This window comes from Lactuca virosa, chromosome 1 (genome assembly GCF_052849685.1).
Source record: "Lactuca virosa cultivar CGN04683 chromosome 1, Lactuca_virosa_CGN04683_v6, whole genome shotgun sequence".
In the NCBI taxonomy this organism is placed as follows: Eukaryota; Viridiplantae; Streptophyta; class Magnoliopsida; order Asterales; family Asteraceae; genus Lactuca; species Lactuca virosa.
In genome coordinates, this window is record NC_136426.1 from 250023254 (window position 1) to 250036930 (window position 13677).

At 31.9% G+C, this 13677-nt stretch overlaps 1 protein-coding gene across 1 annotated transcript; it reads right to left on the minus strand.

The window, feature by feature from the left end:
• Positions 1 to 2949: 2949 nt before the first annotated feature.
• On the minus strand, positions 2950 to 5298 carry LOC145166012 (annexin-like protein RJ4). Its single transcript, XM_079084935.1, has 6 exons — positions 5163 to 5298; positions 4921 to 5066; positions 4604 to 4822; positions 3743 to 3955; positions 3546 to 3635; positions 2950 to 3335 (listed from the first exon to the last, which is right to left on the minus strand). Exons 1-6 carry the CDS (start codon positions 5233 to 5235, stop codon positions 3132 to 3134), a joined length of 945 nt encoding a protein of 314 aa, XP_078941061.1. The 5' UTR covers positions 5236 to 5298; the 3' UTR covers positions 2950 to 3131.
• Positions 5299 to 13677: the final 8379 nt, after the last annotated feature.

Below are 13677 nucleotides of genomic sequence, written 5' to 3' on the forward strand. Positions count from 1 at the left end.
CAAAGATCACCTTTAAGAAGTTGTGATAATAATGGTAATTATTTTTATGTTTCCACTTTTCATATATGTAATGGACAATATTATATTATTTCCATCATAAATAGTGTCCTCATTGTCAACATAATGAACCTCTTTATTTTTTAATAGGTAACTGTAAGTATCATTGTTAAGAAAGAGTTAACATGATGAATATTTTACTGACATGAAGATTATGAAAGAGGTTCACAAGTGTAATGAGTTTTTGAGTTTTTATCCAAACATTTGTTAGTTTTTTTTATATGTTTGATTTTTTAGACTTAATATTATCATATTTATTAGACATTTATTTCCAAATATTTGGAATACCTTTCGAAGACGGTCGAGCTTTTAATTGAAATGATGATATTATGATTTCAACATTTTATATATATATATATATATATATATATATATATATATATATATATATATATATATATATATATATATATTTATTTATTTATTTATTTTATATTGTAAATAATAATTTAATTAATAATTTTAATTGATCAAAATTAATATGATAAAACATATATATTGACATTTAGACTGATAAAACAATTTTTGTGGCAAAATTATGTGCCACTAAAAATATTATGATTTTTAAAAATAGTAGTAGTTTTTACAGGTACAAATTTTGTACCACAAAAGCCTTTTTTTTATATTGTGGCAAAAAAGTGCCATAAAAGTCTAAAAGTTTGTAGCGGCAAACCCAAAAATGTCACTTAAAGGCTTTAGTGAAAGCACTTCTAGTGACATTTTTTTCGTGTCCCGCGGATACCTAGAGGGGACTTTAGTTATATTTTTTCAGTTTTTTGTGGCACTTTTTGTATGCTACTAAATGGCTTTTATTTTGTAGTGAATCTTGAAAGAACCAACCCGACAACTTTTACCCACACCAAGAAAGATGTGAGGGACCGTTTTGAATTTATTTTGTTGCTTTCGATGTTCGGTAAGATATTATTTTAATATATCAATTATTTCTTTATAGTTGTAATTTATGGATTCCCACATTTATGATTTGATTATCTACTAATTTGTAGATTGATACGTTTATGAATTGCATGCTACCAACAATCCTTATTGATAGTGCCCCTCTTAAAGGAAACTACATATACACAATGTTTGTATCGGTTTGTCATGGATGGAAACCATCAGACCTTGCCCACAACCTACGGTTTAGGCATGACACAGAGTGTGGCATCGTGGTCCTGGTTCCTAATGAGGCTAAAGGAATGTATTAGGAATGTTAAAGAAGCAACCTTCATAACAAATATTTTCGATTACAATGACATTGCCTATAGACATGTCTTCCTAGATTCATGTCATAGGTATTTTTGTCGGAATTTGTTTATGAAATTGCTATCCAGGAGTAGACTTGCTCGATGAGTCAAATATTTGTTCTAGAAGACATGCAAATCTAATAACATGTTTGATTTTGAAAAAACTTTAGTTAAGCTAAATTGCTATTTAAAATTTTGTAAGTATTTTATACCACCAGATGACATGAATCCTAATATTATTTGCAAGGGTATTTGTTGGTAAAATTACCCCTTATGCATGGAATATGCTTCAAAAGAGGATGTGTAAGCTAGTAAGTTAGCGGGCAAAACACATCTCCCAATTCATCTTTGAAATAACAGATGACATGAACCATTGTATTTTTAGTCTGAGTAACAATACATGTACATGCGGAAAATGAAAAGGTAGTAGTGCTTTGTCGTCATGTTATAGAGACAATTGGAATCAATATACATGTTGGACTTTTTCCATTTAGTATATATTTATTTGACGTCTATAGTGTATCTTAGGCCTCTGCCTGGATGGGAACTGTTGAATGATTGATGGCTATGTTACACCGTATGATCCATTAACCCCCATTCACTTGTTTGGTTTATATATTTTTAATTAAATAAATTATTTTTGGATGTTTCATTCTCAAGAACAATTGTTACTTTTTATAAAATCGGGTTTAATGTTTATGAAGTAAATATCAAACATATAATAAAATGTATAACAATGTGTTGTGTAAGAATAACATGAATTAAAATTAAAACAAGAACACAAATAAGCAAAAGGTGAAGTTTAGAAATATTCTCTGAGTACACCAATATATATACTTTGACATAAAGTCGGTGGTGTACATAACAACTGATATATAAAATCCACGTAAGAGAGCATCACGAAATGTCTTGCAGCAGACTAGCTCTCACTAACCTACACCAAAAATTGGTCAATACAGAGTCTCTGACATAAATTAAGTTGTTGTATATAACAACCTTTAGATAAACGACACATAAGAAAGCATCACAAAATTTGTTGCAATAGATTAGCACTCAATAAACTATGCCATGGTTAGTTAATGACAACTCATTTTAAGTCAATGTAGAAAAGGTCGATCAACGTCGAAGCTCTACTTTCGATCTACAAAACACATAAACTATATACCGATGGGAAAATGACTTACGAGCCCAACCAAGTTTCCAAACCGTTCAAAAAACCCTAATCATGTTTTGTCTGTTCAGAAAAATCCAACAAACTTAACATTTGTCTAAAAAAGCTCAACTATGTTACGTTTTTATTCAATTATATGGAAATCACCATATTGGGAAAATGACTTGTAAGATCAACGAAGTTTTAAAACTGTTCAAAAAACCTCAATCATGTTTTGTCTGTTCAAAAAAACCCAATGAATTTAACATTTTGAACAGACAAAAATTGATTGAGATTTTTTGAACGGTTTGGAAACTTCTTTGGGGTTTTCTAGACAAATGTTAAGTGCGTTGGGTTTTCTTGAACGGACAAAACATTATTGAGGTTTTTTTGAAAGATTTGAAAACTTAATTGGGCTTGTAAGTCATTTTCCCTATAGTGATTGTTGAAACCAATATCAAAACACTAAGACTGCCACAAACATATCAAAACTCGGTCTTCTGCAATAAATAATAAAAGTTAAATTATTTATTTAGATTGTACATACACCATACAATCACACATTTTGTAAGCACATACAAACAGACAAGCCATACATATCTTCAAATTTTGAACCAAGAAAAAGAACCTCATAAACATCATCGTCGAACAACTTAAACTTGAGATATCAATGTTGTAAACTAATCATCCTTCCCAACTAGTGCAAGAAGGAATCGCTTGTAATGCCCTGAAGTTTCCTTTGCAATAACCTGATCAAGTGGCACACTGTTCCTCTTGTGATATTGGTCCATGATAATCTTTAGGTCTTTTTCAGCTCGTGTAACTATCACCCGAGTTAGTGCGTCCTCGTTGGTCCCACTCTTTTTAACAGCATTACGGATCACCTACACGATGGCGTATGTGCAATAGGAATAAATTGTATTACACAAGTGATAATATTGGTAGTTTGTCGTTGTCTCTGGTATATATGTTTTTGTGTAATTTTTTTAAATATACTTTAATAAATGATTTTAGATGAATGAAAATGACCGATAGCACTAGTTCACGTGTGTGATGGATTAGTGGTGTCAAAAGAAATGAATAACAAAGCTAACCTTTTCAAAGTACTTAATCGGATCACTCATGCATCTAATCGTGGTACGTAGTGTTTCTGTGTACTCATTGGCTCGATCATCCTTTAAATGCTGTAATTAGAAAGAAAAAAAATAAAAACATTGTATTTTCATAAGATCGATGTTTTTTAATAAGAATACTTAAAAAACCATATATGATCAATGGAATTTCCGTATACCTTGGTCATATTGCAACCATGTTCATCTTTGTAGTGATTCAAAGTAGCCATGAGTTGTGGCTTGCTCCTTGTAGTGATAATTCGGAGGATTTCTTCATGGTTAAATGTTTTTTCTTCAATGGCATTACGAAGAATGCTCGACTCAGAGTTTGCCAATTTCAAGCTCACTTCATCACCTTGATACCTATGTATGCTCACTAAACCTACAAGTAACTGTACCAATATAAATATCATATGTTAGATGTGCTTCTTGTTTATTTAATGGCCATATCGGAGACCTGATTTAATGTTTTTGCATCTTTTTTAATACAGATAAAACAACCATAATAGAGAAATTCAGAAAAGTAATGTTTTAATTAAGGATGGGGACGATTAGAAATGGATATTATTAAAACCGAAATTAGGCCAATTCGTTGTTTGACTTTCTGAAAATCGATTATGTTCGATGATTTTTTTTAGTTCTTTGGGTTTTTGATTTTTTTGTTATAACTTTTAGGGTTTTTTATATTTAAATTTTCAATCAAAGACGTAAAAACATGTTTTTCTGAAACGGCCGGTAAAAACACATGTTCTTTTATATTCATTTTCAAAATAATTAATTTACACATAAAACCACTTTGTTTTAAGTTTGTGGTTTAATTTGTTTTTTTTTATATGTAAAGAAAGCAACCGATCGAATCATATATGTGGTTTTCAAAAACAAAAACAAAAAAATCTGTTGATTCTTTCAAAAAGGTTTGGTTTTTTGTTAGGAATTTCATGTTTCAGGTTTTTTACACACCCTTAGTTTAATTTCCACCACATTAAGCATTCTTTGAACATAATTAAGTTTACCAAACAACACTTAATAGAAGAACTCGCCTTTCGGAGATCATCAGATGTATGGGAAGCAATATCTTCTTCCAAAGAACGCTTGTAGCGGCATTGATAGGCTCGCTTGACATCAAAAAGCTCCTCCGGAGAAAGAGTGCACGACAGTTCAATGAACACTCTATGATCACGGTGTTCCTTCCGTAGAGCCACATTTGCTAGCACTGCATTCCGATCCGCAGGGTCCAAATTCCATCGGTACACTGCTCTCTACATACATCCATAAACCCATACACATTTTATTCAAAAGATTACACCCAAAAATTGCAACAAAAACGTAAAAAACAGTAGAAGAACATCAAGAATACCTCAAGATCACCAGATAGCTCATGTTCAAGTCGCTTGACAAGATCCTCACCATACATATCTTTATAAGCTTCCCTTATCAGTTTCCTTTGAGTTGCATTTCGATGAGCCAGAATCGATATTACAGCCTTTTCATCGGTTCCCCATCCTGTTCATATAAATATAGAAAATATATAGATAACCAAGAAGATTAATTAATATAAATTGTAGTAGGAAGAAAGCTTAGAGAGATAAGACGTAGAACCATGGCAGGCCTTTTTTAGAAGTTCAGCATCGACACCAGGATAAGCGTCTTCAACAGTAACGATGGTGGCCATGGCTTTCTTTGTATTAGGGTCTTGAGGAATACCAATGGATTTATAGGGAAATGAAGTTGAAAGTAACGCCCATTCTCCATTCTTTGCTTTGGGTTCTTCGCTTGTTGTTTTCTACTTTCCAAATGTTGAATTATTCGGTAAAAGTTCAAAATTATTTAAAAATGATATGTAGAATTATTACACCCGAAGGATGTTACCACACTTCCTCGGGGAAAATGACTTAAAAGGGTAACTACCTCTTATCCGTATTCACATATTGATAACTTTTTCTTTTTTGTACATAAGAAAACAACTAACTTATTTTAACTGTGTAACATCCCAAAAATCATGACCAAAAATTTCGTTTTTAATTTAATACTAAAACCATAATTGTCAAACTATTAATTTAATACTCCGGCATCGGGCCCCGCCCAGCATCAGGCCCCGCCTGACATCGAGCCCCGCTCGGTATACACATCTGTCTCGCTTAGGCCCCGCCTGTCTTCGGGCCCCGCCCGCTAAACACATACAATCATATAACATGCTAACACATAAAGAAACATACTCTACTGTATCCCTGTCCTATGAAACATACTATGCTAATAATGAGATAAAGAACCTCGTCCGTACTCAGCTAGTTCCAGCCAAGGCTTCAGCAGTGCAAGGTGAGTCTCCTCACTGTGTGAATGGGTCTAAGGCCACAATGCCAACCCATGTAGTCTATGAGTAGGAAGACCCGGGGGTTAGCCCTAGGCATTGTATGCTAGTATGTTATTCCGGACCAAGGTCCGATGCCGGGCGGGTGCCCAAGGAATGTTTGCATGTTAGATTATATTTGTTGTCTGTGTGATACTTGTATGTGCCTGGTAGGGAGGTAAGTGTGGGCGAGGTCCCGTATCTCATCACTAGCTGAGTACGGACGAGGTTCTGTATCTCATTATTAGCAGAGTATGTTTCTTAGGAGAGGGATACAATAGAGTATGTTTCTTTATGTGTTATCATGTTATATGATTGTATGTGTTTAGCGGGCGGGGCCCGGAGACAGGCGGGGCCTAAGCGAGACGGATCTGTATACCGAGCGGGGCTCGATGCCAGGCGGGGCCTGATGCCGGCCGGGGCACGATGCCGGAGTATTAAATTAATGGTTTGACAATTATGCCGGGATGTTACACAGTTAAAACAAGTTAGTTGCTTTCTTATGTATAAAAAAGAAGAAGTTGCCAATTTGTGAACACGGATAAGAAGTAGTTACCCTCCTAAGTCATTTTCCCCACTTCCTCATTTTACCCACGTACACGCTATATCACATTTTACCATAAAAATGTGGTTTACCCACAAATTGACACACCTAAGTAGTGGTGTCACACTTGCTTTTTTTTTTTAATAAATAAAAACTTTAGTTTTAATTAAAAACTTAATATTTTAATAATTAAAAATAAAACTCATTACATTGCATAACATAACATCACATTCAAAAAAATTCCTATAAACTTAAAAAAATCCTACAACCGATTTGTTTCATCACTTACTTGAACAAATATAAACTCAAAAAATTCAATACTTATCCTATTTTGTTCAATAAGCTAGGAATAATAAAAATTAACAAAAAGAAATAAAGAACAAAAACAAAGTAAAAAATAAAAAATAAAAAAACAAAAACGGCAAAATAAACACTCCTTTGGATTTATTTCATTTGTGAGTTTTGTAGCCCAAAAAAAAGTTTAAACCAGCCCATGGATTAGAAATAACCCAACAGAGAAAGAGAGAGTATAGAAAGACAAAAGAAGTGTGCGGTAGTAGAAAGCCGTGGAAGGGGGGAGTGCAGTTCAAACCACACACAAAGGGCGGTTTGCTGCATGCTAGGGTGGCCAAATTGTGGCTCACTCTCTCTCGTCTTATAATAATAAACGAATATTAAGAAAGATGCTTGTTTATTTTTAGCACCCCTCTCTGCCATGCCACGTGCATGGCACAATTCTTAGACATTTTCATATATCTTCCCGCCTATATTAATTGATTCCATTTATCCTTTTCATCTTCATTAATAAATAAAAATAATTTTCCACTTGTTATCCACTTACACATTATGTCATATGTCATTTTGTGATAAATTTAAATTAAATTATATCCATATATCATTTTGTGGTTTTTTTTCTCATTTTATTAAATTTTATATAATATTGTAATAAATGTAATAATAAATATATACCCAATTCATTAATACAACTTTCCTTATCATTTCTAAATTTCTAAATTGAATCCAATTATTTTAGTTGTTTATTTATTTAAATTATTAGTTTAAATTTAAAAGATAAATAAACACTTCAATTGTAATAATTAATATTTTACTTTTTTTCTTATAAATTAAAATTTTCTAAATTTTTAGATTTTCATGTTTGTTTATTTTTTTTTAAATAAACTCATGTAACACATAGGTCTCACAACTAGTTTTGATAATAATATCTAATGTCTTTTAAATTTTGAAACAAAAATTGTATCATAATTTGAAAATCATAATCTACGTTACCTAAGAATTCAAAAACATTTTAAATTTGTCGGGTTTTTAATGTATCCCTAAAAGCCAGGGATACATTATCGTACATACCTATTATGGACGTGATCATCCATTTTAAATCTGTCAGGTTATTAATATATCCCAAATTACGTTGCATTTTTTTGTTGACATTTAATAATTTCTCTATCTATATAATAATTTTAAATAATTATATCAATATTGGTTTCTACAGGTTATAACCTAATGACTGTAATATTATAAACTATTTATAGAGTTATAGGGAGCCAGTATATATATATATATATATATATATATATATATATATATATATATATATATATATATATATATAGAGAGAGAGAGAGAGAGAGAGAGAGTTAAGTTCATATGAGACGGCCTAATTTTGTGACATCGTGAGACGCAATCCTAGCCACTCATTTTGTAGATTAAAAAAACATTTTTCAAATGCAAAATAATTGAAAAGTTTCGAATTTTTTTTAAAATATTATTTTCGTCATTTATATTTTCCAAAAAAAAAATAATTTCCATTTTTTTACATATTCTACTAGAATATTAGAATATTTAAATATGTGATAAATCTAGTACACTACTAGAATATTCTAACATTCTAAAAATCACATTAGAATATTTACAGTGTAATATTCTACTAGAATATTTCACGTATTTTTACTAAAAAAACGGTAAATTTATTTATTTATTATTTTTTTAGGTAAATAAAATGACGAAAATAATAATTAAATTTTTTTTTCGGATTTTTCTTTTTTATTTTGCATTTTAAAATTATTTTTACATTTTATCTCACGGTCTCACAAAATTAGTTTGTTCTTAAATGAATCTGAACATATATATATATATATATATATATATATATATATATATATATATATATATATATATATATATATATATATATATAGATATATATATATATATATATATATATATATGACGCAATTCTAGCCACTCATTTTGTAGATAAAAAAAACATTTTTCAAATGCAAAATAATTGAAAAGTTTCGAATTTTTTTTAAAATATTATTTTCGTCATTTATATTTTCCAAAAAAAAAATAATTTCCATTTTTTTACATATTCTACTAGAATATTAGAATATTTAAATATCTGACAAATCTAGTAGAATACTAGAATATTCTAACATTCTAAAAATCACATTAGAATATTTACAGTGTAATATTCTACTACAATATTTCACATATTTTTACTAAAAAAAACGGTAAATTTATTTGTTTATTATTTTTTTAGGTAAATAAAATGACGAAAATAATAATTAAAATTTTTTTTCGGAATTTTCTTTTTTATTTTGCATTTTAAAATTATTTTTACATTGTATCTCACGGTCTCACAAAATTAGTTTGTTCTCAAATGAATCTGAACATATATATATATATATATATATATATATATATATATATATATATATATATATATATATATATATATATATATATATATATATATATATATATATAGGAGAACGTTCAATCGATAACATTTCTTAATGCGATAACATTTAAAAACAAATTTGGACAATACAATTTTTTTTAATTAAAATTATAAAATAATATTCATAAAATTCAAAAAATAGTCATAAACAATTAAAAAATCTACTAACCAAAACCACTCACCGCTCAACCAACACCACCCACCACTACTACCTACCACCCACTACCACCAACCACCACACCCATCACCCACCACCATGCACCACCACTCATGACTACCGACCACCACCACCCACCTCCACCCCCACCTGCTACCACCACCCCCACCCATCACCCACCAAAACCACCACCCACATCCACCACCATCCTGCCACCATCACCACCAGCCGCCACCAACACCCACCACCACCTCCACTACCCATCACCACCACCAGCCACTATTACTCACTACCGACCACCACCACCCACCTCTACCGCCGCTCGCTACCCCCACCCCCACCTATCACCCAACAAAACCACCACCTACCTCCACCACCCATCACCACCATCCTCACCCACATTCATCACCCATCACCACCACCCGCCACCACTACCAACCACTACACCCACAACCCACCACCATGCACCACCACTGATCACTACCAGCCGCCACCACCCGCTACCACCACTCACCAAAACCACCACCCGTCACCACTATCACCACATACCTCCACAACCCATCACCACCACCCCTACCCACCTCAATCACCCATCACCACCACCCACCACCCATCACCACCATCTGTCACCACCACCTCCACCCAACGCCCACCAAAACCACCACCCGCCACCACCACCCGCCACCACCACCTAACCAACACCACTCACTACCTATAACCCACCCCATCACCACCCACCAACACCACCACCCATCACCACCACCACCAACACCACCACCCATCACCACCCATCACCACCCACCACCACCCATCACCACCCACCACCACCAACCATCACCACCATTCGTCACCACCACCTCCACCCACCACCCACCAAAACCACCACCCATCACCACCCACCACTACCTACCATCCACCACCACCTCTACCACCCATTACCACCACCACCCACCATTCATTACTACCGACCACCACAACTCATGACCACCACCCACCTCCACCATCGCCTGTTACCACCATCCCCACCCATCACAAACCAAAACCATCACGCGCCACCACCATCACCACCTACCTCCACCACCCCTACCCGACACCACCACCATCCCCCACCACCCACCCACCAGCACCACATATCACCAGCCATCACTACCCACCACCACCACCCATCGCCACCATCTGTCACCACGACCTACACCCACCACCCACCAAAACCACTTCCCGTCACCACACACCACCTACCACCATCCAACCACCACCACCTAACCAACACCACCCACCACCACTATCTACCACCCTCCACCACCCGCCACCACAACCATACACCGCCACCAACACCCATCACAACCCACCCACCCATCCACCCACCACCCACCACCACAACCTATCACCACCACTTGTTACCATTACCCACCACCCACTGTTACCATTACCCACCACCCACTGTAACCAGCACCCACGACCCCACATGTTACCCCACCACCCTTCACCACCGCCACCACCTATCACCTAATACCACCATGCATCACCACCACCCATCACCATGACCCTTGATTATGTGTATATAATCACGTGTGATTATCTGTATCTAATCACATATGATTTATATGGGCAATATTTATCCAAATAAATCATATGTGATTAGATACATATAATCACATGTGATTAGATATATTTTAATCACATATGATTAAAGTTTAAAAAAATCAATAATTGAATCGAGAAAATGAGAATGAATCTTGTCCACGTAAATCATATGTGATTGGATATACATAATCATATAAATCATGTGTGATTATATGTATTTAATCACATAAATCACATGTGATTAAAGATATATAATCATATGTGATTATTTATATCTAACCACATATGATTTATATAAACAAGAATTGTTTTCATGTTTTCCTCTCAATAATTTTTCAAAAGTATTTAATCATATCTGATTATATCTATTTAATAACATATGATTAATGTAGACAAATATTTGTTTTCATATTTTTGATTCAATGGTTGTTCATTTGTATATAATCACATGTGATTATATGTATATAATCACATATGATTTATATAGACAAGATTCTTTTTTGTCCATATAAATCATATGTGATTAGATACTTATAATCATATGTGATTAGATGTATTTAATCACATATGATTAAAGTTGATAAGAACAATTATTGAACCAAGAAAGCGATAATGAATCTTGTCTACATAAATCATATGTGACTGGATACATATAATCATATGTGATTATACGTATTTAATCAAATATAATTTATATGCACAATACTTATTTTCACGGATTCGATTCATAATTAGTCTCGTGTATTTAATCACATGTGATTATATGTATTTAATTACATATAATTTGTATAGATTAGATCTGTTTTTCACGTCCTTTGATTCAATAGTTTCTCTGTGTATATAATCACATGTGATTATGTTTATCTAATCACATATAGTTTATATAGGCAATATTTGTTTTTTCCAAATAAAACCATATGTGATTAGATATATATAACCACACTTGATTAAATGTATTTAATCACATATCCTCTCTAATAAATGAAGGTTTTTTTTGCCACATGTCATCTTCTCCATTATTTTGACACTTGTCATTTTGTGAGAATTTTAGAATTTTTATTTTCCACTTGTCATTTTTAGGGATTTCCATTTTCTAAAAATAAAATTCCATAAATTGTAATGGGTTCTATAACGAAATAAAATCATCCTATTAATTTGATAATAAATTCTCATAAATACTCCAAACGATTTAATTTCTTTTGCAAATGTTCCAAAAGATTACATTATATTATGTAAAGTATTATTTTATAAAATATTTCATGTTTATATATTGATATTAAATTTTTATTTTTAATAAACCCGTGTAATACACGGGCCTTAAACCTGGTTTCTAATAAATGAATGTTTTTTTTGCCACGTGTCACTTTGTCATGAATTATGACACTTGACATTTTATGGTGCTTTTTGAATTTAATAAAATCCAAATGTCATTTTCTTGTATTTATCAATTTTATTTAAAAATGTCACCTAATTATATATTTATGAGGATTTAAGAATACACTTTCCTTCCAAATTTCAATTCTTACATTTAAGGTCATTTAAATCAATTTTCAGTTTATTTTTCTTATTCGATATTATTAGCCTAAAATTATGCTACTACTTGGCATTCAAATTCATATATATTCTATTTTTTCAAAAACTTTCCGGTGTATCCATATATGTTATACGGATTTAAAATTTTGCTACTAACATATTTTTTTTGATATTTTTCTTAGATTTTTTGTTCTTTGTTTTCTTATTTTCCAAATAAAATTTGTTTAAACATCTTTTTGAGAATAATAAAATAATAGAAGTTATTAGTAAACTAAATTATTTCATTATAAATATTTTAAATAAAACACTGGTATTACTATGTATGAGTATAATTTTTTTTATTCAAATTTATATTTTATAGTATGACATGATGATTGTATCATTAATCTTAAGTTAAAACACATTGTTGATGTTTTAATATTTACACTTTTATTTTAATCAACCCGTGTAGTACACGGGTCTCACACCTACTGATTAAAATAGACAAAGAACAATTATTAAATCAAGAATGCGAAAATGAATATTGTCCACATAAATCATATGTGATTATGTGATAATATGTATTTAATCAAATATGATTTATGTAGACAATATTTATTTTCATGTTTCTTATTCCTTAATTTGTCTCGTGGGTAGTGGTGGTAGGTGGTGGGTTTAATCACATGTGATTATTTTTTGGAAAATGTTTATTTTCACGTTCTTGATTCAATACTCATTCTCGTGTATACAATCACATGTGATTATATGTATTTAATCACATGATTAATGTGGACAAAGAACAACTATTGAATCGTGAATGCAAAAATGAATCTTGTGTATATAAATCATATGTGAATAAATACCTATAATCACATTAGATTAAATACACGAGAATAAATATTAAATAGAGAATGTGAAAACGAAGCTTGTCCATATAAATCATATGTGATTAAATACCTATAATCACATGTGATTAAATAAATATATACAAAAAATTCGTTTTTGTGTTGTCGATTCTATAATTTTTCTCATGTATTTATTCATATGTGATTATATGTATTTAATCACATGATCTTATAGCCAATTTTATTTAATTTAACAAATTTAAGCTTACAACTAAGCTCACAAAATAATCCAATCTTAATATTAAGAGATCACCACCGCATTTAAGGCCCAACTTATTTTTGAAAAATTATTTGAATAAGTATATTT